Source organism: Clupea harengus, chromosome 1, assembly GCF_900700415.2.
Source record: "Clupea harengus chromosome 1, Ch_v2.0.2, whole genome shotgun sequence".
Taxonomy (NCBI): Eukaryota; Metazoa; Chordata; class Actinopteri; order Clupeiformes; family Clupeidae; genus Clupea; species Clupea harengus.
Genome location: NC_045152.1, coordinates 29,622,225 through 29,648,991, shown reverse-complemented (window position 1 = coordinate 29,648,991; position 26,767 = coordinate 29,622,225). Strand labels below are relative to the sequence as shown.

Below are 26,767 nucleotides of genomic sequence, written 5' to 3'. Positions count from 1 at the left end.
GTTTGCTGATAATTGCGACGGGCTGAAAAGCAACCCTGTGGCACCCATAACATAATCACATCAAGTCACACGTCTCCGTTCAAGAATAATTTCTCCTGTTCTGGACTTTTTGCGCTGAGGTGAGATGTTTTCTGGAACGCCTATAGTCTGCACACATAGAGTTGACATTATTAGATGTTGATGTTGACTCATTGTCTGGTGGAATAAGATGGTGCTAGACAGAGATGGCAGAAGGCTACAATATCCAGCTTTGTTTTCCTAATCCATTCCAACTGATATCCTACAGTTATTAGATCGAAGTCTATCTCACAAGACAGTTTATTTTTCCAGTGGGTTCACATTTTTCATCTCGTACCTGAAGATGCAGCATGTAGGGGTTCTTGTTGAAATCAAAAAAGAAAATTGTCTCTAGGTCTGCAACAATGGTGTAATTCTAAATGAACAATGGAACATTTTTATAGAGCTTTTCAAATGAAATGGTTAATGTATGCAGGCCCTTCAATCTAGGGAAAAACAGAGCTCTGTATCTTGAAATCTGAACCCCAACTCACAAGACAAGACGAGCGCCTTTTTCAGTTCCGTGGTAAAATACACGTGAAACATTTAGAAAAACACGGTTACAAGTATGTTTTCCATGGAATCCAATTTATTCTGTTCCATGGTAAATTCAATATGTATGACGTCAGAGACATAGTCAAATGTTAGCTTTGAAGATGGATCTCCACATGCCTCTACAGGCCCCCCTCAGAAGTATAGTTTAGTATAATGTTTCCCTGACTGGTGATGGGTGGATGTGCACATGTATTGTCTGCAGTCAGCCAAGCAGACAAAAGTATAGGTTAGTGCTAGACGTGGAACTATAGTTCACCTCGGGGTATTCAGCTTTGTGTCGTGTGTGTGTGTGTGTGTGTGTGTGTGTGTGTGTGTGTGTGTGTCCATATACCCTTGTGTGTAAAAGTGTGGGGTGTGTTTGTCTTTCTCTCTCTCCCTCTCTCTCTTTGTGTGTGTGTGTGTGTATACTCAGACCGTCTGGGGTGTGTCTATGTGGGAGAGGGGCTTATTTTCAGTTTTCCACCACTGATTTTGAGAATGAGCAGTAACGCAACTGTCTGTGGTGGGACTGGAAGCTATTCAACAATGCAAAACACCCCAGTGCTGTAGGTGGGTGCAACTGTAATCTAAAAGACATGTAATTAAACCAGATTATCATGGACAATGCATGTCACTCCTTATTCTGTCTTTAACATTGTTTTTATCTGTCTGCCAATCCCCAGTCTCTCTCTCTTTCTCTCTTGGTGTCTTATCTGTTCTGTTTACTTTATTCAGAAATAGCGTCTATGTGTGTATTTTTATATAAAGTCTTCAGACATCTTTCATGTTCATTTTCCTAAAGATTGTAAATAGTTTTTGGCCCCTTTGTAATGGTGCTTTTGGTAGTTAATTTCACCTCGGTCGAGGACAAACTGCATCCATGTCTCTAGTGACACGGGACACAGGTGATGTATTTGCTCACTGTTGCATTCACTTCAATCCAATTTGGGATTCACACAGACTATTTAGTGAAGGTCACCAGCTTTAAAGAGGCAGGACTAGATGCATTATTTGTGCATATTCATGTTCCAGACATCTGTCCTGACCTGCCCTTTTTCCCTTACAGTCCAGTCATAGCTTGGAATAGCTGAAATATTTATAGCTGATTGCAGCTGCTGATACAGATTGCAACCAACTGAATATGCCACCCTCACCCCTCCCTCTCCAAGCGTGTAGGAGGAAAAAGGTTACTTGTGTTACTTGGTAACTATGGTCATGTACTAACTAAAGCTATCAAACAACTAATTGCATTTAGATTGGCAGGCTAAATTACCTGTCCAGCTGAAAACAGGCAACTTCAGCGTCACAAAACATTTGACTGGGTTGGCCTTGGCCCAATTGCCGAGGCCGTTGGGCTACCATTCCCCACTGCTGGGATGGCTGGAGTTCAATGGCTCAATTACCAGTGCTATCTGAACCCGCTTGGCATCCAGAGCTCCCGTTGAGCCTAGCAGGTCAAATGTCAAATGTCAAATGATTGAGCAATGTCGTAGAGGTGCTCGGTGGACGTAGTTTACATTTACAAGTTTCAATCTGCATGTTATTGGAAATGTACAGTGCAGTTTTACAGCCGAATATGCAGTCACAAAGCGGTGAAGGTTAAACACAGTACAAATAAAGTTTTCTTTTTTTCCAAACAAAAGAAATGTACTATAAAAGTTTTTTTTTGTTAAGTTGTGAACTTGTAATGTAAGGTGTCTTTCCCGTGAATTGTATGGTAAGGGTGAAAGGTTAGGTTCAAGATTCAGGAACCAGACTAATAGCAGTGTTCGTCTCTCTGTCTCTATGGCAACCTCCGTCTGTGTTTTCTGGCTGGTTAGCTGTCTGTATGTCTACATGTGTACAAACGGTCTGGTTTCATTTAACTGACACCATTAAGTCTTTTCAAGGAGATAAAAGGAGGTTGACCTCTGTATCTCTGTATCAACCAGTTAATCGCAAGAGTGTGGAGAGAAGATTGCTTTTCAGCCAGAAGGTGACTTATTTCCATTCCAATCCTTGAACTGTGTGCAAACTAGTTGGCTCTTTATCCCAGATTGTAAATCGTGACGTGTGATCAAATTTGGATCTTGACACAGGTCATCTTTGGACAGTAGTGAAAGGAGTTTGTAATATGTGCAATAGAGCACATAGGCGACTAACTGTTGCGTCTTGATACACAGGTGTCCTGTGGGTGACCTGTTACAGTGCCAACTGTCAGAACTATTTCCCTTTTTCAGCTTTTCAGCTTCCTCAATGAATGTGCTGAAGTCAAGGAAAGGCCCACTCAGCGCAACATGACTGAGTGTGCTGTGATTTACATATTCTGTCAGTGATGTGTCAAGAGGCATGAGATATGCAATGATACACAAGGAAATGAGACATCTTATTATTGTAACATTAGGAAATACAGGGATGTGTTCTCAGGAATAGCTGGTAGCATGACTGGGTATTGGCACAGGTGCCCTGATTCGATTTGATTCGATTCACAAGATAACAATTTGATTCAATCCGATTTGATTCGATTCCTATTTCGATATCGAAAGGAATTGAGAGGACTGGTCGTAATTGGATTTTCTTTAATATCACAGTTATATAACAATATTTAACCATTGCCAAAAAAAAAAATGCCAGAAAAATGGTTCTGATAGTTTGATCCAGAAATTTTGGAGAGTGGTAGCGAATTGGACAAACTTAAAAAAGCGATTATTTGATACAATATTTTTATACGCCCCTAAATGGCACCTTGGCACAATGCAACACGTCATGCACGACAGCAGCCTCCCCCCCAGAAAGGTATGGAATGTTGGCTCTGATGCTGGGTTTTCAGGACTAGTTTAAAGCCCCGCTCAGCCAAAGTAGTCAATGCATAGGCATGCTCTGCTGTTGCCCATGTCCATCAAAGTTATATTTGTAACCCAGTGTCACCCCTTGCTTTTTTTTTAGGCATAGCTTTCATTACAGCACTTCTCTTAATCCATTCACCACAGTACAGTCGGCATAGTCAACGTGTGTTTTATACCTTCCACCTGTATTGCCTGGTACCCTGGCTCCTACGACTTCTGCAGAAGCATGATGATTCAAGATGAGTCAAGATGAGCCAAACTCAGCCCCCACCCTTAAGGTTTGCGACACGTCCATTTAGGACACATCTGTTGCATCGGCACCAGTATACCAGCTGTTGTGTAACTCGTGCTTTAGTGAAAGCCCTCTGGCTGGCTGTCCTGCCAACCCTTCAGGCAGACAACAAAGCCAGTGTATAGCTGTCGCTGTGTTCTCTGCTTCAGTAGATGTGAAGCACAGCAGTTGGGTGCCAGATGGGTGACGGCCATGCTACCTCAAACTTCCTGTTGGGGCTGGCAAATCCACCCTTAGACTGACTACAAAGCTGACTCATCTGGCACTTACTCTGAGGCAGTTGCGTTTGACTTGCTTGTGACGGGGCGTACGTGACCCATAGGTACATGTTGGTACAAACAGTTCTCACACTGGGAGTATGTGAAAACAATTTGTACTTCAGGATAATCTGTACAGATTATCCTGAAGTACATGTAGTTCGTGGTGTAAATTGTTTTCACATACTCCCAGTGTGAGAATGTATGTGGGAGTTTTATTACCCCATCATTATTGGATAACAGTAATATGTCAGGATGGCAAAGTCTATTAAATGGTTGTTTTTGTGGCAGCATGCACATCTAAGCAGTCATTGTGAATGGCCAGTAAACAAGTCTCCTAGGGAGTGATGCCAAATTAAAATGGCTGACTACCACTCAACCAAAGCGTTGAAGCTCCCTAACCATCACCACCATGAGTTCTGCCCATTCGTCTGCATTCTCACAGGTCTCTAGCGCTCAGACCCTACAGTTAAAGGACACAGTCATTGAAGGGAGCACTGAATTCATTTCTCATATTAATTTTAAGTTACTGTGTGATGTTTTGTGTAAGGGTTCTTGCTTCTGCTAGGTTTTCCAATCTAGTTGCTCTCTGTGTTTTGAATGTCCACAAGCTATATCTGTTTACTGTGATAGATTTGTGTTAGACAGTTCAGCTTTTCATTGATTATTATGTGTGTAAATTTGTACATTTGAGATACTGGAGAGGTTCTTCCTCCTCTTCCATTTTCTTCTTTGCTGTGTTGGCATATCCATTATCATTTCATTGTTAGGAAAACTGCACAACTGAGTCAAGAGCAGATTTTAAACACATTAACCTTTTTCTCTGACTTTCAGCAATCACATTACACAAATAAATCAAATCAAATCAAATCAAATCAAACTTTATTTGTACGGCGCATTTCATACAAGGAAGTAACACAATGCGCCTCACAGTAGGAAAGAAAAGGGGGGGGGGGGGTTTACAAACACTTGTAAAAAAAAAAAAAAAAAAACACAGATTTTCAAGAGATAAATGAATAAAATAAAATAAACGTACTAACCGCACTGGCACCGTAAAGGACTACTCAGCACGGTCATCGTCAAACTAAGCTGCTGGGGGGGGGGGGGTTACAAACACTTGTAAAGAGACACAGATAAGTAAATAAATAAATAAATGTTACATTAATGTTAAATAAATACATTTTACAAGTTACAAAACACTTATAAAAAGACACAGATTTTGCCAGAGATAAATGAACAGGAAATTACGTACTAACCGCACTGGCACCATAAAGGACTGCTCAGCACAGTTATCGTCAAACTAAGAGACAGCTGCTGGGGGGGGGGGGGGTACAAATACTTGAAAAGAGACAGAAATAAGTAAATAAATAAATGTTCCATAAATGTTAAATACATTTTACAGTGAGTGATAAGCGAGATCAAAGAGGTATGTCTTAAGTGCATGTTTAAAGGTTTCAACCGTTTCGGCCATTCTTAGGTATTCTGGCAGAGTGTTCCAAAGGTTGGGGGCATAGAAACTAAAAGCTGCTTCCCCATGTCTCTTTGTCCTGGCTTTTGGAACTGTTAGAAGTTCAGTGCCGGAGGACCTCAGGGATCTACTGGGTGTGTACCTTGAGAGCATGTCTGTTATATATTCAGGTGCATGACTATGGAGTGATTTATAGACTAGTAGGAGAACCTTGAAATCTATTCTAAAACTAACAGGTAGCCAGTGCAGTGATTTTAATACTGGTGTGATGTGCGCTCTCCGTCTTGTTTTAGTGAGGACTCGCGCTGCTGCATTCTGTATTGTTTGTAGTTGACTAATGGCTTTTTTTGGTAGACCAGACAAAAGCGAGTTACAGTAGTCTAGCCTGCTCGTGATAAACGCGTGCATCAGTCTTTCGGTGTCAGCCTGAGCGAGAAACGGTTGCACCTTAGCAATGTTTCTTAAGTGATAAAAAGATGTTTTAATTATATTTTTGATATGGGTTTCAAAATTGAGATCTGAGTCAAGTATGACGCCTAGGTTTCTGGCTTGGTGCTTGGTGTTAAGTGCTAGTGTTTTTAAGTGTGCAGTTAGTTTCTCTCTCTCGTTTTTTTCACCAATGACTAATACCTCTGTTTTATCTTGGTTTAGCTGGAGAAAGTTTTGTGACATCCATACATTTATATCAGAAATGCAATTTACCAAACAATCAATAGAGCTGTAGTTGTTGGGTGTTACAGAAATATAGAGCTGGGTGTCATCTGCATAGCTATGATAGTCGATGTTGTGCCTCCTAATTACACTACCAAGGGGTAGCATGTATAGACTGAAAAGTAAGGGCCCTAAAATGGATCCTTGAGGGACCCCACAGGTCATACAAATGTTTTTTGAGCTGTGGTCTCCGAGGGCGACAAAGTATTCCCGGCCAGTTAGATAGGTCCTAAACCAGTTTAGGACCGGACCAGTGAGGCCAACCCAATTTTCAAGTCTATCAATAAGGATATTGTGATCAACAGTATCAAAGGCTGCGCTCAGATCCAGAAGGGCCAAGACAGATAGTTTTTTGGAGTCAGCATTAATCCTGAGATCATTTACAACCTTGACTAATGCCGTTTCTGTGCTATGATTGGAGCGAAAACCAGATTGGAAGGTGTCAAATGCACAGTTAGCATCTAGGAAATTATTTAACTGTTTAAAGACAATTTTTTCCAGGATTTTGCTTAGAAAGGGAAGGTTAGAGATGGGTCTAAAATTGTTTAGAACTGAAGAGTCTAAATTGCTTTTCTTCAGGAGGGGTCTCACCAGGGCAGTTTTAAGTTCTGATGGGAAAATACCTGTAAGCAGGGAACAGTTTATAATGGCTAGAATGTCCTTAGACACAGAGTCAAAGATGGTCTTAAAAAATTTGGTGGGAAGGGGATCAAGAGGGCATGTAGACGGCTTCAGTTGTGACACTACTTTGCTCAGCATTTCTATATCAGCCAGTGCAAAAAAGCTCATACTGTTACAGCATGGTGGAAGGGGATCAGAAAACAAGACATTTGGAATTTCTTGAGCAATATTTTTCCTAATGTTCGTTATCTTATCTCTGAAGAATGCTGCAAATTCCTCACATTTGGAGGTGGAAAAGAGACTATCATCTACTTTAGGTGCAGGATTTATAAGGCTGTCTATTGTTGAAAAGAGGACCCTGGAATTGTTAGAATTTGTAGATATCAAATTAGAGAAATGATCCTTCCTAGCATTTCTTATTGCTTTATTAAAGACTGAAAGTTTATCCTTAAAGATATCAAGGTGGACCTGTAGCTTGGTCTTTCTCCATGTACGCTCAGACCTTCTGCAGGATCTCTTAAGTTTAATAATTTCCTCATTTCTCCATGGAGCTTTTTGTTTGGCTAAAACCTTTTTTTGTTTCAATGGTGCTACAGAGTCAAGTGCTGTCCTTAATTTTGTATTTAGAGTAGTTACTAGATCATTAACACATGATGGCCCCGTATCTGGGTTTTTTGCACTAGTTATGTTCATCATTACTTTGAAATTCTCAGCTGCTGCAGAGTTAAGATAGCGTTTCTTAATAAAACATTCAGCACTATTTCTAACTTTAGGTACCAGTGCTGTAAAGAAAATACAAAAGTGGTCAGAAAGAGCAAGGTCACAGATAGACGATATAACAGTTGTAAGACCCTTTGTAATAACTAGATCAAGGGTGTGGCCACGGTTGTGAGTGGGTTCAGTGATGTGTTGTGTAAAGTCCATGGAATTCAAGAGATTCATAAAATCCCGGGCCTTTGAGTCGTTCCCATTATCAACATGTATGTTAAAATCACCAGTGATAATAATCTTATCGTAGTTTGTGTGTATAATGGAGAGTAGTTCTGAAAAGTCTGTTAGAAAAGTGGGACATTGCTTGGGTGGCCTATACACAGTTACTGTCAGAACAGGAGGCTGGCACTTTAGAACTATGGCATGATATTCAAATGAGGCAAAATCATCGAAGGAGATGCTCCTGCAGCACAGGGCATCCGTGGTTATGGTGGCTGTCCCGCCCCCTTTTTTACCTGTTCTAATGGACTGAAAAAAGCTATAATTGGGAGGGGATGCTTCAATAAGAGCTGCAGACCCATTTTTGTTTAGCCAGGTTTCTGTTAAAAACATACAGTCTAATTTACGTTCACATATAAGATCGTTAATGAGAAATGTTTTCCCTGATAGTGACCTAATATTTAGTATTGCCATTGAAATATTTTCTGGATATAGTGGCTCACAGGAAGGAGGAATATGCCGGGGTATAGATAGAATATTTGCTGGGCTTCTATTGTTTCTATTGTATCTATGGCCTTTGTTTTTAACTGTGCGTTGGGTAGAGATTAAAACTGGAATAGGATTATAGGCGCATGCCATAATATTATATGAAGCAGCCTGTTCTGAGGTAGTGGTGTCATATATTGCTCTGTAGAAAACATTGACAGATTCAGATTCATTTTCATAAACAGTGTTATTAGAGTTACTACCTGGGGGGCATGAGTCTGTGATGTTTTCTACAGGATGTCAGTGCCTTAGGGTGGTCTTCATGTTGTCCGACAGCAGACTGGCTCCGATCCGGTTTGGGTGGAGGCCATCATGCTTCAGCAGGCTGGGCCTCTCCCAGAACAGGTCAAAGTTGTTAACACAGTCAATGTCTAATGAAGCGCAGGTCGCTCGCAGCCAGGTGTGGAGGTTGAAAAGTCTTGACCATCTCTCAGCGCCTCTCCGGTAGGTAGGGAGAGGCCCAGAGATGACGATCCGTCTTCCTGTGTCCATGAGGGTAGTGAGGAGGGCTGTGAAGTCTGCCTTCAGGACTTCTGTCTGTCTTGCTCTGATGTCGTTTGTGCCCACATGTACAATTATGGTGCTGACCTTGGTGTAGCCGGCGAGGATGCTTGGGAGTCTACGTTGAATGTCACGGACCCTCGCTCCGGGGAAGCAGTGGACCTTGCAGGGACCGCTTGGTGAAGGGGGGATGTAGACATCTCTGATCATGGAGCTGCCAATGACAAGGGTGGAGGTTGTCATGTCAAGCGGGAGAAGCCGTCTAGGGGATGCTGACTGTGTTGAGGGCCCAGGATGGGAAGCAGGGCGGCGTGGGCGATGCTGGATGTCAGTGTGATGCCGTTGTTTCTCTGGAGCCGGTCTGCGGGGGCGTTGCAGGGCGGGCTGAGGAGGGGTGTCATCAAGCCCAGGGGGCTCCTCCTCATTCATCAGTGTGGTGTAGCGGTTTCCCAGTTTCAGGGGCTGGCCTGGCTCAGTGTGTCGTCCCGACCGCCTTCCATCACGCTTGCTTCTGCCAGCTGTTCTCCATGGCTGGTGAGGAGTGGAGTTCACCGGCAGGGTGGGCTTGGTCCCCACCAGTGGCCAGGGAGCAGTGGTGTGGTCTGGGTTTGTGTTCATGCAGGGCAGAGTGGAATCGAGATGTCCAGTATGTGTGTGTGTGTGAAGAGGACCCACAGATACAATGGAGTCAATGAACTGCTCATCCAGCTTGATCTGGTAGAGGTTCGCTAACCTGACTTCTAGTTCTACTACCTTCTGTCTGAGCAGGAGGCAGGAGTCGCATCCAGGTGCACCACTGAGGGAAGGCATCGTGGCGATGTCAGATGAGAGGCAAAAACTTGAGTTTATGTGTTTTGTTTGCTACGATGTCGCGGTGACTCGCGGTGAGGTAGTCAAACGTTAAGCTTTAGCTGGTGTTTGCTTGCTAGGCTTGCTAGCTGTTCAGAGTCAGAATGAGAACAGGTAGTGTTAATTTAATTTAGCGATCTATACAACTCCAAGCTCACTGTTAAAAGAACGACAGCGCCTTCCGCTAACCTGCGAGTTGGCAGTTAAATTAATTGTAGGTGTCTTTCACCGCAAAAAGTTTTTTCCCCTAAGGGTTACCTGGAGATTAAGATGATAGTCCAGCAGAGAAATTCTTAAATACCGATGATGAATCCGTCGATAAAGAACGAGAGTCGGGGGTTTAATCCAGTAGAGGTTAAATTCAGTAGAGGTTAAATCCAGCAGAGTTTGTTTTGTTTTTTGAAAACTTTTGAAGATGGCCTCAAATCCTGACGGTGAATGCTTCGATCAAGAACGATAGTCTGAGCTTGAATCTTTTAGAAGATTAAAAATAAAAATTCTCCGGGTTTTTTGGAAGATTAAGAATAGAGAGGAGTAGGCTAATCGGTAGGTAGAAAAATTCGGCTGGTTGCAGCAATTCTAACAAACAGGAAATGACGTCTCAATTAGTCAACAAACCACTTTAGTTTTGGGGATAGGGCCTTCAACTTATTCCTTTCCCCGTTCTCCTCCTCCTCCTCCTCTTCCTCCTCCTCATTGGTACAACAAATTAAACTCTATGAACAGCACAGATTCGAGAGTGGATTTGATTAGCTACAATTCCACATGCGCTAATCATCTCTCCTGTGAACCCACAGCTTCATCTTGATTGGTCCTGCAAATCTGATTTCATGTTTGTGGATGAGATCATGCTGGCTTTGTTTTTGGTTAGCAGCTATTATATTACTTAATCTTATTACCTTTTTACGGCGCTGCGGTGGTGGAAATGATCTGATATGAATCGGGTGAGATCAGTGAATGAACCAAGCTGAGACTTGGCAGGGCGAGAGCTTCACATCTGGCTCCTTCCTCTAAGTCTCCTGCTCATTAACACAAACCTGTAGGCCCCCCTTCAGATACTGGCGCTTAGTTACCATAGCCAGCGTAAAAAAAAAAAAGGCTAGGATTTCGCTCATAACAGAGACTTAACACCACTGACTGACCTGAGGTCATCAGATAACAAGGCCTTCATTAGTTGCATCAAGTGCAACAATATGTTAGAATGTAATATGTTCTAGGCTTATATGAAGTTCATTATATGCATCAACTTAAAGATGCCATTTTAAAGTAACTTGACCCGATAGAAAATTTGCCATTGAATTAGTTGCAAATTCTTTGTTGGGCCATGCTCAAGCATTCCTACTCAAATCAATGGTTGTATTATGTGCATTGTCTTGCATCATATTTTCAATGTGGTGTTAAAGAGTGTCGGTTAGATTCACTACATCTCGTCATATACACTACAGTATAATTAAAACTGTTACTGGAACAAGACTGGAGCACTGGAAGCTAGTGGTGGTTTTGCCTGTTCACTGCCTCATCTCATAAGACATAATGAGGATCTCCACCTTCAGAAAAAAGACCCCCACTGGATCCTGTCTGTGGGTCTCTGTACATGATGTCAACCAATCCCAACTATTAAACACCCACTACCTCCCCACTGTTTCCAGCTGCAGTAGTGCGTGTGTGTGTGTGTGTTGATTGCCTCTCTGTGTGGTTCTTTCTGACGTCACAGCTCAGAGGAGGGTGGAAGTGCAGCTTGCCTGTGCCCCCACCCCCTACAGCCCCCCTCATCCCCTTAAGGCTTCCAGAATCAACACAGCGACCCCACATTGGATAAGTGCTCCTGGGCAGGCATCTGCGTCCGTTTAGAGATTAATCCATTGCAGGAGGTGACCAGATTCTGCTGACGTAGGGACGATAGACGTAGACTGTCACTCACCAAGTGTACTAAAGACTGCAACAGGCCACGGTTTTGTCACAAGATACAGTCAAAGACCGCAACAGGCGTCTGTTGTGTTACAAGAATATATATATATGAGAATGCAACAGAATATGACTCTCCTCTTAAGGCTTCGATGGTGTTATGAGCATGCTCAAAGACTCAACAGGCTATGTGTCGGGAAGTATGCTTAGAATCTCTCTACAACTGGCCGTGGTAGCAAGTATGTTGCTGTTATGTTAGCAAGTATACTCTACAACATGTATTTGGTTGTGTTAAGTATGCTTGAAGACACGGGGTGATGTCCATAGAGGACTGTGGTGAGGAGGATTGGATCAAGCAGGTTTGCATGAATGGGCAGTTTTGTCTCCAGTTGTGTTTGAAATGTGTGTGAAGCCATGTGGTCAAATTCAGCTGGAGCCCGTGTGATTGGACAATTGCTTGAGGCATTAGCAGCGGTGGCATTGTAATTTTCCACTTCTCTGATACTCTACCGTATGACTCATGCTCATGTCTGCTAGTCGTGTGTGTGTGTGTGTGTATGTATGTAAGAGAGAGAGTGTATGAGACGGAGAGCGCACATTCGCATGTGTGTGTAGGCGAGACAGTGGGTGAGAGAGTGCACGCGCATGTGTGTTTGAAGCCCCCCATGTACCCCTTTTATTTGTCACATCCTGTCCTTGTCCTTCATGTGAGATGATTGGGAGCAGCCAGGCGGGTAATTGAAGGAATGACGTTGAGCTCTTGACCTGGCACAGTCATACAGCAGCATTTGTACGTGGCATCAGTCTTCCACGGCAAGCTCTTAACCTGCTGCAGTCATTCAGTAGCATTTATACGTGGCATCAGTCTTCCACGGCAAGCTCTTAACCTGCTACAGTCATACAGTAGCATCTACTCACTCTCCCACTGGACACAGTGCTGCTCCACATCACTGGGTAAAAAACATGAATGGAGGACAATACCCTCACATCTGCTGTTATGGTTCCATTTGATTTGATTTTAACTCCTGTGATGTATTTTAATATTTTAGTATTAGAAATTAGGAGCGACTGTGCAAGGATACTGCCTTCCTGCAAGATTTGTGAGATGCCTTTTTAGTGCACAGGATAACATGAGCAGCCAATCACGTGTTGTGTACTCAGTGTCATCAACCAATCAGAAGCGCTGATATTTGTCAGAGACAAAGCAGGCCAATATAAACCTGGTAAGCCCACCATAGCGACGCTGTCTCTGTAAAGCTGCTTGCGCACAGCTCTTCCCAAATCAGTAATAAAACTTTATGGTTTATGTGCTGTGTGACTCTACCCCTGAAATGGCTGTTCTAAAAGCACACACGGCCTCTGGCTTTATCCTTGACGACTAAGAACAGTTTGACCGGACTTTATATCAATTCTGTGAGTGTGACTTCATGCACTGGTTCCAAAGAAGAACTATGTGTTTTTTTTAAGACTTACGTAGTTTTAAGTTAGATTTTTTTTTTGATAACAATGATAAAAGTAATGCTTGAATGTTCAGAGGGAATTAGCATTGCTTTCAACACACACACACACACACACACACACACCAAAAAGCCAACATCGACATCCAGTAAAGTATAAGTTAATAGATTTTTGGCGCACCCCATAACTAGTGTTCATTAATTGACTTCTAAAGGCATTTGAAGCATTCTTTTTTTCACAGAAGCAGGTCTGTTTCCGTACATTTGCCTGTTTGCATGTGTTGTTACTGCTGGACATGAAGCCTGTTTGCATGTGTTGTTACTGCTGGACATGAAGCCTGTTTGCATGTGTTGTTACTGCTGGACATGAAGCCTGTTTGCATGTGTTGTTACTGGTGGACATGAAGCCTGTTTTCATGTGTTGTTACTGCTGGACATGAAGCCTGTTTGCATGTGTTGTTACTGGTGGACATGAAGCCTGTTTGCATGTGTTGTTACTGGTGGTGGACATGGCAATGCTGTAGTGTTGTCTCTGCCACAGCCTCCCGCTTAAAGGCCTTAACAGGGAACATCTGTAGGAGACAGACTTCCAGGCTTTTCCAGGGACCTGGAGGCTTTACGAGCCAGGGGCTACTTTAACGAGACATTCCCCATGGCCCTGGCTGTGGTTTCGGGGTAACCCTTCTCTTCATCTGAAATCACCTAGCAGAATGTCAGTCAGGTGGCTTTTACAAGTGCCTTAACACCTCGTTTAATTTGGGCTGGACACTGGACAGCTGCTCAACCAGAACCCTATTACTCTTTTTTTTAATAAGAGGAATATGAGTGGCTAAGCTGCTTTCGTCTCTGTTGAAAGAGACATTTATTTGTTTTCGTTTCCTCTGATTTCATACATATATAGCGTTTTGAGTAGATATTACATGGTAGCCACCACAGTCAGGGGTACAGACCTCTCCCAGTTCCCAGCAGTGCGTTTTCCGTCCACTCTCACTTTGGCCTGCCTGCTGTTTCCTGTACCTTCATAATGAGAATCAAAAGGTTATAGATTACTGTAAATGCCCCTCTGAGGGTGCCAAGACAGGATTTCCCTTTACTTGTGATCTGCTTAAGGGCTTGTAATCAGTTTATAACAGTGTTTTGGCTTGAGCTTAATGTACTGTTTTTCCTTCTGTAGTGTCAGACACACCCCTAGACATATATGTACATCTGTGAAGGGTGTTGTACATTTAATCCAATCAACAGTATTATCAACGCTAATAGTGCAACCTCCTCTCTCAGTAAACATTACAGCCACATTTCTGTTTTCACTGGAAACTCCACTTTTCTCGTGGCAACCAACAGATCCGTAGGTTATGGCCTGTTTCATCTGAGATCAAACATGCGGAAATCCTTGACCAAAGGACGGCAACAGGAATGTGGAATTTGCTCGATTGATCCATGCGCGTGTGTGACGCAGACAGAGAAGCGCATCCTCCCTTTGTCTTCGACAGACAGCTGATACTTCCTGCCTCGACAGGAGCATAGGGCCTCGAAGCAGGGCATGCTGGGAGTCTGACTGGCACTCTCCGAGGTTGACGGAGAGATGGATGAAGTGACAGTGGCAGTGAAACACTCTAGACCCCCTGCCTTTTTTCTCCCCTGCCTTCCTGCTATGTGACGTGTGTCGAATGGATGCTGTCGGAGTTGTGTGTGTGTGTGTGGTGGGGTGGGGACATTGTGACCTTCGCCACTCTGGGATGACTAATGTGGTGACGTTGTGAATCCTCCTCGTCATGTTTCTTTCAGAGGCTCTGTCTCAGAGGGGTCTATGAGAGCAGAACTGAATAGAACCAATAGACTACCTTACCATCCTCCTTTTCAGGGTAGTAACAGACAGCCCTTTTGTGTGAACTGAAGTTCAGGAACTGATTGAGCCTGCAGTGTGTTTAAATTATACATATGCTGTCTGTCTGCTTTGTGGCTCTGGGTTAAATTTAGAGCCTAAATGAAAAGGAGTCGTCCTGTTAAAGCAATGAGATTGCCTCTCAGCGTGCAGATTTAAAGGAGGCTTCCACAGGCTTGAGAGCCACAGAGGAATTTAGGTCACTTTAATTGGAGGTAACAGAGATGGAGCTGTTGGCACTGTAAACTATTTGCCGCGACGAGGAGATTCATGACCTGGATGGTTCTGGTGGTGGGGTCTGGCAGGAAAGAGTATACTCACACTCAGACTCCCCTGGAGATGAACCTGTTGAGCTGCTGGGATGATACCCTGGCACTGTGTTACCCAGTTTGAGAGGGCAACCGGGGGATGTAGGGTAGAGAGGTGTCTCGGCCCTATAACCTTAATGACCCAAGGAAGTGAGGACTGCTTATTGCACGTTTTCCATGTAAGTAGTGTTTACCAGGGTCACAGGGTGTGTCTGTAGCTAGGTCACTTATAGTGTGTTGCTCCAATAAACTCTGGCAGTTTTACATTTAGTCATTTAGCAGACGCTTTTGTCCAAAGCGACGTACAAGGGAGAGAACAGTCAAGCTACGAGCAATAGAACCTGGTGTAACAATAAATACTACTTTACATAAGAAATATAACAAAATTAAATAGAAAAGAAAAAGAAGTGCAGAAATGTATCTGCTGTAATTGCAAGTTACGCACTAGTCGAAGTGCCAGTTAGGACGGGAAGTGCTCTCTGAAGAGTTGGGTCTTCAAAAGCTTCTTAAAGGTAGAGAGGGACGCCCCTGCTCTGGTAGTGCTGGGTAGTTCATTCCACCAACGTGGAACTACAAATGAGAATAGTCTGGACTGTCGTACTTGCACAGACGGCAGTGCCAAACGACGCTCACTAGAAGAGCGCAGCATCCTGGGTGTAACATTTGCCCTTACAAGAGCATTTTGGTAGGTGGGAGCAGAACCATCAAGCACTCTGTAGGCAAGCATTTGTGACTTGAACTTAATGCGAGCAGCTACAGGCAGCCAGTGGAGGTCAATGAGTAGCCGGGTGACGTGTGTCCTTTTCGGTTGGTTGAACACCAGAAGCGTCGCCGCGTTCTGGATCATTTGTAGTGGTTTCACCACGCAAGCCGGCAGGCCCGTTAGGAGGGCGTTGCAGTAATCAAGACGGGATCTCACCAAGGTTTGCACCAGCAGCTGGGTGGCATACTGGGTTAGGTACGGCCTGATTTTGCGGATGTTGGAATAGCGCAAAGCGGCAGGACCTGGAGACAGAGGCAATGTGGTCCGTGAAAGTCAGTTGGTCATCAATAATGACCCCGAGGTTTTTCTTGCTGTTTTGGATGGAACAAGAGATAAGGAGTCAATATTAATACTGATGTTGTGGTGGATGACCTGTTTGGCTGGAAAGACCATCAGTTCCGTTTTGGCCAGGTTCAGCTGAAGGTGGTGATTTTTCATCCATGTGGATATATCAGCAAGACAGGTATTGGGATAAAACGACACTCTTTATTATGTTGCTAAACTGCTGTGTGTAGTGTACAGTCTAGCGAAAGTAGGTGGCAACAGCGTTAAGGAAGAAACCTTGAGCAGAACCCAGCTCATAAGGGAGGACCCATTTGCTTTGCGATGGCCGGGGACACAGATAGAAAGCGTGGAACTGTGGTGACTTCATCAATATCAACAACACAGCACAATATGATATATATAGTGAGAAGAAGAGGTAGAAAGAGAGAGTCCCCGGCATGGTGTATGGAAAGTATATTGCGACAGGTACTTGATCTTGATGCATTATTCCTAAGTACTGTATAGGATGCACTAACGAGGAATGTTTTTAGTCTAGACTTAAAAAAAGGGTGGGTGTCCGCTTCTCGGATAGAGATAAGGAGGGGGGCTTCATAGGAAAAGGCTCTGCGTCTTATTGTGATTTTTGATACTCTTGGAATTGCAAGAAAACCTGCACTCTGGGAATGAATGGGTCTTTGTGGGCCGTAGGGGACAATTAATAAGGTAATTTGGAGCTAGGCCATTTAGAGCTTTGTATGTTAGAAGGAGTACTTGAAGTCAATTCTTCTTTTGACAAGGAACCAGTATAGAGAGGTTAGTAGGTGTATGTTCATATTATTTAACCCAACCTGCAAGCAGCAGCATTCTGTAATAGTTGGAAGCTCTTTAGTGTGTTGTTGTTACCATTCTGAAAACCAGCGATTGTGCGATGATAATCTGCTATAAATGTCATCACCACAGCTATAGGATATAGGGCCATATGACAGAGTCTGACATCTGCTTTGCAAGACTAGGCTACACACTGACAAGAAATGTAGCTTAGTGGTCCCCAATTGCTGCAAGTGGACATCGTTTGTGCTAGTGTGGATAATAATTGTATTGTCCACATCGGCAAGGGATGCCACATGCAACGGTCTTTTAATACCATGGTGTATCAAATTCCTACCGCCGATGAGTGATCCATATCCATTTTTGCTCTGGGGACTTGCCCTAGCGTACGTGAGTTGCAGACTCTGATTGACATTTTGCAGTGGTGGTTGTGTAACTGGGATTCTCTGGCAGGTCAGCCCCCCCGTCAGTTCTCTGGATGGACAAGCATTTCTCCCCTCTTATGAATGTGACACCTTCTCCCGGTTTTTCACGCACAGCATAACAGTCTACACTGAACTCTGAGTTTGATCCACGAATTCCACAGCCCTTAAAACAATTACTTATTTTTTGCCGTGATAGTCCGGCAAGTTATTTTTAGATAGAGTTGTTTTTAGAAAAAATGTCATATTCTAAGGCAGCTGAGTGGAAGTGTGTCTGTATTCGCGACCAACCTAATGGAGCCTGCAGACACGTTAAATACTCTAATTAATTGAAATGCAAAATAATCTTTTCATGATGCTTTTTTCATTACATAATAGTAGCATGTGAAAACATACCACAGGAAGTCAAATCCATTGTCTCTTAGAAATAAAAGCTTGGTCCATGGTTATTTTACACTATAAATTGGATGCTCATTAATTAGTTGTTATCGTACACACTCCTTACACACTCACAACTGTCTTAATGAACAATTACTTGATAATGAGCAGCAAAATATGTCCCACTTACTATTAGGACAGTCGGGATTCCAGACACCCCCTGCTGAGCAGTGAAACCAGGAGACGCGTATCTGGCTAGCCAATCAAATGCCCTAGTCACAATGTTTTCGCGGCGCGTTGCTATGCTTACACCCCACAAGTGTGGCTTATGTAACACTGGCATCCGCCTGCTCGGACCAGATATTCTCAGCTCCGACATGCATGCGGTGTCTTAGAATACACCCACCGCAACCAGCGAGGGGGGCAACGTGCCCGACCCCCACCACATACACACACCAAATTATGATACCCACCCCTCCTCACAACACCACCCCCTTTACCCCCAACCCTCCATGCCTGGCCTGCAAGCTGATGCCACATGTGATGTGAGGACAGCTAATTTTGAACTCAGTGCCTGAAGTTGGCATCAACAGTCTCAAAGGGTAATGGCAAGTTAGAGCTTAAAACTTTCAGCGTGTAATATTCAAATGAAATTTGACTCTCCTGTCTGGGAGTTGTAATAGTATGAACAAATGAAAATAAAAAATTCAGTGTATTTTCCTCATTCTTTTACCGAGGCCGACTTGTTGTAGGACTTCAAAAACTTTTAATCTATTCTATTCTATTTTGTTTTACAAGGAAAACTACATATAGAACTACATACAATGAGCCATATGTCTAAACCTGACAAGAATTTGTATTCTTATTCTTATATCCTTCCAGTCCTTGCTGTGAAGGCTTGGCTTGGTCGAGCTGTTGATTGGTTGAGTGGTGAATTCATTAGTGCCTGGTAGTACGTGTCGTAGTGACAGGTCATCGCAATGTTGTCAGCGTTGGTTGTTTTTCCGCATGGGTAGATTTGTTCCCGGGCTTATGTGCGTCCAGAAACCAAAAGAAGGATTTATGCAGGCATGTCCAGGACTTTTCTCTCAATCTCTGTTTCTATGAAATCTTGCCCAGGAAATAGCTGAGGTTTCACCAACCGCTTAGTTCACTGACGTCACCCGCTGCCACAGGTTTTTTCTTTGTTTAGATATCAGAGGGCTTTTCACAAAGCTTTGATTGGAAAGATGCCCTAACAGAAGACAGAAGAGATGTTGAATGAAAACATTAGCAGTCACCACCAGACATAATAATTGCAGGAAAATGGCATTTTAAATGAATATAAATTGGAGTAATGACTTAATGCCATAATTTGTAATAAAAAGAGCCTTGTCAAACACAGTCAGCATGTTATGGTACTATATTTAGTGTTCATTCCCCCTTGTTGTTGAACATTTTAGATCACATTTCGATTCAATGCTCACCATTAACTATTTCTAAGATATTTTGGTGTGATATTTCATGCTGCATACAGACGCAAGGCTGATCTTGTGTCAGGCTTTCGCATGTCGAAGTGTCCTTGAGCAAGACACCGAACCCCTAATTGCTCCTGATGTGCAGTGTGCCGTCAGTGTAAATGTAAAATGTGTCTACATTGTAAGTCGCACATATGTAAGTCGCTTTGGATAAAAACGTCTGTTAAATGACTAAATAAATAAAATAAATAAATAAATAAATTAAATAAATATAGTTAAGAAGAACTATTCTGATGTTGCATAGTATTGTTGAGGCATTGAGGAGTTGGATGTGACGCTGTGTAGTTGATCTCAACTCTTTCTAGTTGTGTACTTATGAAAGAGTACCACGGTGTCACAGTGCCTCGGTGATGGACACCGTGAGATTAAGCTTGACCTAGAGGAAGAACAAACCGTTCATGATAAGAAACAGGCAACACGTGCTATCCTTTTACTCTACTCTCTCTCTCTCGTTCTCTTCTCCCACTAACTGTCTATTTTATGCTGTCTGTCACACACACACACGCACACGCACACACACACACACAGAAAGACACAACAGCACATATAGCAGCCTAAGAGACTAAGACATGTTCACACACACAATCTGTCACCACAAATACCATGTGTGTTATATCTTAATGGACGGTGGACACACACACGCACACACACATACTTTTTTGTTCCACACACCCCACCCATATGCAAACACAAACACACACTCACACACGTAAACTAAACACATACTCAGACCATACCCCTCATATTAACACACTCATATAATGCCACTGTGATCTTCCACAAAGTTATTTTTCTTCCCTCTGCTTCTATTAAAAGCATTTCAGAACATGTAGTTAGAGTCTGTTCTTGGCTTGCTGTATTTGCCTGTGTGGTGTGTGTGTGTGTGTGTGTGTGTGTGTGTGTGTGTGTGTCTGTGTGTGTGTCTGTGTGTGTGTGTGTGTTTGTTTTTGCTAAAGTAGCACACTCCAAGAAAGAATGTGAGTTTTTCCACAAAGCTCAGCCATGCCATGGCTGTGAAGGCTGCCGGTTGGCACCGTGGCCGGGCAGCGGGCACCTCTCCAGGGCTCAGTCCTGCTCAGTGTTCCGTGACATGAAGTCATGTAATGACCAACAGTGACATCGGACGATTGGAGAGTTATTAGGAGGAGTGTAGAGGAAGGAGAAGACAAGAGAGGAGGAGGAGAGGAGAGTCAGAGGGAGGTGAGGAGAGGACAGGTGAGCCGGGGGAAGAGAAAAGAGGAGTGAATAGGTGAGGAGATTTACACTGGAAACAGCATTTAGGAGGAGAGGTGGGAGAGAGGAGATGTGGGAGGAGGAGAGGTGAGAATAGGAGTGAAAAGGAAAAAAAACTTTTAGGGGGAGAAGAAAGTAGGATCCCCTCAGGGCTTTCATAAAGATATCCTTCAGGGTTTAACCTGGCCCATTACTGGCCAGCACTGACGCACTAAAGCTGCTGTTGGAGCCAGTATGCGTAAATGTTGTTTGTGGGGGTGTGTGTGTGTGTGTGTGTGTGTGTGTGTGTGTGTGTGTGTGTGTGTGTGTGTGTGTGTGTGTGTGTGTGTGTGTGTGTGTGTGTGGACATGCATGGTGGAGGGTATTGATTGTGAGTGTGTGTGCTGCGTGCAATCATGTGCCCAGGTGTATGTGTGTGTGTGTATGTTTGCTATGGTATTTGGAGTGTGTGTGTGTGTGTGTGTGTGTGTGGACATGCATGGTGGAGGGTATTGATTGTGAGTGTGTGTGCTGCGTGCAATCATGTGCCCAGGTGTATGTGTGTGTGTGTATGTTTGCTATGGTATTTGGAGTGTGTGTGTGTGTGTGTACGTACACGTGTGTCTGTGTGTGTTTGTGTACACAGGCCTCTGCTCAAAGCCTGAGCTTGTGTTGGGCCTTTTGGCACCAGAGAGATGCAATATAAAAGTCCACAGTGAAAACACTGGAGGGAATGAAAGGGTAACTTTCTTCTAGTTAAGGGCTCATGAAGCTCGCCCTCTCTCCTTCAAAACAACCCTCCATGCCAGGGGGCATTGCTCTCCACTGCAGGGCCATCCAAGGCTACATGCAGTTGCAGACACTATAGAGAGATTTACATTTAAAAATGGCATCAAACAAAGGAAGCCGTGTGCATTACTACCATGAAACTGAAGTTTGTTTCCGTTTTTAGGGATGTCACATAGGGAAATATTTAGAAGATATTTGTTATTTTAGTTACACTCAAAGGTGAGACTGTATTCTCTTGGCCAGAGGCAGAAATCCTGAAAAATATTAGCTCTTTTATCCATCGGTTTCTGGGGCCCTTGAGTTGTTTGATGTTTTGAAAGCCAATAAATGTCCCTATTTCCTGTCTTTTCTCTGGGCGTTGCAGCTGGGGGAGGTTCAAAGGGCAGGGACTTTCATAAACCTCTTCGTTTTACACAGTGCTACAGGTAGTGAGCTTTCCTCACAGAGAGAAAGAGAGATGGTGAGACATGAGGGGAAAGAGTAATCACTCAGCTGCTTTTCAAATCCAGAAGTTCCTTCCCGGGGGACAGTTCTGAAAATGTTTTTACCAAATAGGTTTTAAATAGGTTTAGCAAAGATGCAACATATCCCTGTCTCTCTACACACACACACACACACACACTCCACCAGTACCCTTACCCCCCCCCCCCCTTTCAACCAGTCCGGACTCACTCAGGTTACTCACCATGGTTATGTAATCCCAACCAGTCAGGGTGCTTGTGTATGTCTGTCATCTTGGTGTCAGTCATCATTACCCATAATGCTCTACTCCAGCTCTACTCTCTTGCCCCCTTGTCTGTACGGGTCCAGAGCTGGCAGCGCTGTCAATGCCGCCTCTGTGTCTCCGGCGCCCAGACACAGTCACACTGGACACAGCTGACAGATAGGCTCGCACCTCGTCGTGGAAAAATGGAAAGCTAAGCACCCAAGAATGGGAGTATTGAACTGGTCTGTCTGTTTGTAGAGGAAGCACAGAGGTGTTTGATCTTAGAGCTGAGTGGTGTCTCCAGCCAAATAAGTACTTAGAAGAAGAGAGAGAGAGAGTCCTTTTTAAATAAACAAGACTTTAACCAGACTTTAAAGTGGAAACGATGGCGAACAATAAGGGGAAAAGGGAGACAGAGATGGGGGAAAAGATTTAGTGTGAGAAAGAGGTTTAGAAAGACAAGGAGGCTTAGTCAGAGAGGGGGAGAGGGAGAAAGAGAGAGAGAGAGATGTAAAAGAAGTGTAGGGAAGGATGGAAAAAGAGAGAGGTATAGGGTCAGAGAAAGGTGTTATTTGTACTGATGTGTGCCCTACACACTAGCATGTTGTTATTGTTGCTGTCAGGTTGGGCCAAGGGGGGGGGGGGGGGGGGGGTAGCATACAGGAGGGTCAGGGTGGGAGGGCCGAGTCGGAAACACGCTGAAACATTTGTGCAGCACAATGTCAGCTCTGTCAAGTGATTAACACATTTCCTGTCAAAGATTGTTTTTGTGGAATCTGTTCCAAAAAGCATGGCTGTTCCAAACAGCATTCTAGTTCTTCTAATAAGGCATTCTGTTCCAGAAGAAATGTAAGGAGCAATTTGTCATGCCCAGAGAGCTCATATATTCACAGTCTGAAAATGTCAGTGAATGTGCATTTCACTTTCAGTTTAGTTTCATGTGAAAACTGCTTCACCTCCTGAAGTCAGTTGAACTGAGATTATTTGATGATGAATGGCAACTGAACAGCTTTAGGAGAATACTTGTATACGGAACATGATGACGAGGAAATGATGATGATGTTGTTGTTGTTGTTGATGATGCTGATGATGACGATGTTTCAGTGGTGATGATGATAATGAGGGTCTTGTTGGTGATAGCTATACTGCTGCTGCTGATAGTGATGACGATGATGATGATGGGTCCTCCTCTGCTCTCCTCTGCAGACACGTAGGTTGACGAAGGTGGAGCGTCAACGCTTCAGCGAAGAAGTGGATATGCTGAAAGGGCTCCAGCACCCCAACATCGTCCGCTTCTATGACTCCTGGAAGTCTACGGTCAAAGGGCACAAGTGCATCCTCCTTGTGACCGAACTCATGACATCAGGCACCCTCAAGACGTGAGTTTGACCACCCACACCGGCAGAACCCCAGCTAACGTTACAGTACACCTAATAAGGCTGAAGCTAGTTAGAGTTGAGTAGAGAAGAGTTGCTTTGGAGCAAATTTCTACAGATGTACTTACGATAAGTTTCTTTGATTCTTCCATCATGTCAAATATATCTGTGGTCATCCTTAGGGTAGAGCATGTATACGTACTGTGAATTTTGCCCCTCAATAGAATAGAACAGAACAGAATAGAATAACTTCATCAGCCATGCATGGGGAGATTTCTTTGGCTGCATTTGGCATGACATTAAACATTTTTCACACCTACAGCACACAGTCAACTACTTATCTCATCTGTCTCACTTAAGCCTCACCTGCTATGTCTCAGCTGCCTTGTCTCATCTCTCTCAATTCTCTCAATGTCTTACCTCTCTCACCTGTGTGCCTCACCTGTCCGACCTATATGTCTCAGGTATCTGAAGCGCTTTAAGGAGATGAAGCTGAAGCTTCTTCAGCGCTGGAGCCATCAGATCCTGAAGGGGCTCCACTTCTTGCACACGCGCACGCCGCCCATCATCCACCGCGACCTCAAGTGCGACAACATCTTCATCACCGGCCCGACTGGCTCCGTCAAGATCGGAGACCTTGGCCTCGCCACGCTCAAGAGTGCCTCCTTCGCTAAGAGCGTCATTGGTCAGTACTGCGTCACTGCTCAGCGTTCCTTTATCAGAATGACGATGAGAATCAATCAGAATCAGACTCGGCCTTGTTTGCAAACTATGTTGACAGATACAAGGAGTTTGGCTCCGTATACAGATCATTTACTCGGTGTACAGACAATGTACATATTATACATAAAATGAAAGTGTGTATGTTATTGTAAAAAAAACATTAGGATACATTTTGTATGAAGATGTTGTATGGTGAAGGAGTACAGTATTAGTATAAGTATGTGAGTGTGTAAGTGTGAATTATCTACTAATTCACTCATACTTTTAGAGATGTAAAAATACAGAGTTAGGTGGTAAGTAAAGAAGAAGTGTTGTACATGTGTATAAAATTCCGATATCAATACTGTAACATTCCAGTCAAGTGCACAACTGCCTCAGTCTCAGTGAAGTTCATTTGAAGCACTTGCTCCCTGACTGTTCTGCTTTCTGAAAAAAGCGTATTGCTACTGCAAACACTCCCTCAGCCACATGCCTTGTTTCTGGATGGCCCCTGTGTTTGTTTGTTTAGGGGTGGAGTTGTATTTACACCCACACTGAGCATGACGGAGAGTCCTTTTAACGACGTCAGAGCGAAAGCCAAAGCAGGCCCCATCTCCTGAGGATTGAACTAGGGCTCCGAGGAGAGGGATTAGGGGTCAATATCTTGCCTCGCCCAACTGGCATAGTAACCTTCACAGTATTCATGGCCAAGACCGAAAGAGAACAACTTGCTGCCAGACACACATCTACCTGAGACACTAAAGAGTACAGTTAGCTTATGGGCTGCTGTTATAGAATAGTCAGAAAATAGTCAAGATTCAGTCAAGATACAGAGATTGTCCAGATTCAGACATATGGCGCACACTGTGAACACACTGTGTAATGGGCATGATTCGCACAGTTTAAAATCTGTGGAGCCTATTTTGTTTTATTTTATCAAACGTTTTTCAGTCTACACTATACTTAAGTTGGGTGAAAAGTACCACCGTAAATAACAGAGTTAGTTACTTACCTGCTCTGTGCTGTATTTTGATCCGGCTGTGCACAGACAGATTAATTTGCTCTGTTTAGTGATCTTAGATAATGGAGTAGTTGAGAACTTTCATAGCAGGAACTTTTAAAGGCTTTATTTGGAACCACCAGAGGAAGCATTCCTAGCCAATCAGCATTCCTACATAAATGTTGAGTACGCAACCTATTTTATGGCGTCTTAGCCAATTTCTTGCTGTTAAGAACCTTTAAGCACATTGGAAGTTCAGAGATGTTTTTCTTCCAGAAGAATCACTTCTTGTGTTGGAAAGGTTCTTTGTAGAACCAGTGAAGAATCCTGAAACCTTTTCCTCCTTCACACAGGAACTCCTGAGTTCATGGCTCCAGAGATGTATGAGGAGAAGTATGATGAGGCCGTGGACGTCTACGCCTTTGGCATGTGCATCCTGGAGATGACCACGTCTGAGTACCCCTACTCTGAGTGCCAAAATGCTGCCCAGATCTACCGCAAGGTCACCAGTGTGAGTACCATTTCTCTCTCTCTCTCTCTCTCTCTCTCTCTCTCTCTCTCTCTCTCTCTCTCTCTCTCTCTCTCTCTCTCTCACACATACACTCATACAATGGTGCTGTGCCCATTGACCCAGGGTGGAAATATGCCCACCCAACATCACAAAACCAAAAAAAAGACCAAACAATATTTTAAACGTAGAATTGTGGCTAAATGTTACAATTAATGGAAAAGGATGAGTTTCCACACATCATGCCCACTCATACAGCCATCGTGTCCCAACCTATTAACTGCGTAGTTCGCATGTTGTTCATGAGTCTTGTATTGGCATAGGCAGCTTCAGTGAGTTGTTTACATGCAGGCAACTGGACAGGTAATAATTAAGTGATTTGATGTATGACAGTTTGATAGAGAGATCATACAGATGAAGATTATCAAGGTTTGATAAATTGGGTAAATTGCATTCGTGTGTGTGTGTTTGTGTTTATGAGTGTATTTTGAAAAATGCCCCCGCATAACGCCCCTGCACACACGCATGTTTCCTTTCTCTTTCTCTCTCACTCTCTTTCACACATACTACACAAGGACACAGACACACACACACACACACTGAAAGATTGAAAAGATTGTGACCTTGAGTTACTCTTTCAAAATGCCCAAGAGAAGAGTTCACCATATTGACACTTTTTTTAAAGAAGGGAATACGCTTTTGTATCGGCCGAGAATGTTCCGGGCCAGCTAGTTTAGTCCTCCAGTGGCATCACTGAGGATATGATGTGCATCACATCATTCTAAAAGCATTTAAATATATTTTAAAACAATGGCATATGATGTCTTAGAAGTAAACTTGAATGCAAATGCTTTTTTTTAAACAAATATCATTATTCTTGAATTATCATTTAATGATGTCAGAACAGGGTCTACACTGCACTGTTTCCATGGTTGCCAAGTGCCTTACCATGTTCGGAGTGAGAAAGCTTTCGTTAATAACTTTAGAGCTGATTTCATAGGCGCTACTAGTGTTCTTAAAGGTGAAGGTGTTAAGAGGTTGCACTTTCTGGCCTAGTGTTAAATCTTATGTTAAAAAATTTAAATTATGCTTATGTTAACTAATTTTGATTTTATTGTATTATTATAGTTAGTTTTTAATATGTTGGCACTCTGAGATT

At 43.4% G+C, this 26,767-nt stretch overlaps 1 protein-coding gene across 3 annotated transcripts in view; it reads left to right on the top strand.

Moving 5' to 3' along the window:
• wnk4b (WNK lysine deficient protein kinase 4b) overlaps window positions 1-26,767 on the top strand; it is a 76,217-nt gene that overhangs the window by 12,572 nt on the left and 36,878 nt on the right. For all 3 annotated transcript variants that reach the window (XM_042708679.1, XM_042708680.1, XM_031575293.2), the window contains exons 2-4: window positions 23,229-23,401; window positions 23,863-24,083; window positions 25,454-25,611. In XM_042708679.1, the coding sequence (XP_042564613.1) occupies window positions 23,229-23,401; window positions 23,863-24,083; window positions 25,454-25,611 (552 nt within the window). The remainder of the gene's footprint in view (window positions 1-23,228; window positions 23,402-23,862; window positions 24,084-25,453; window positions 25,612-26,767) is intronic.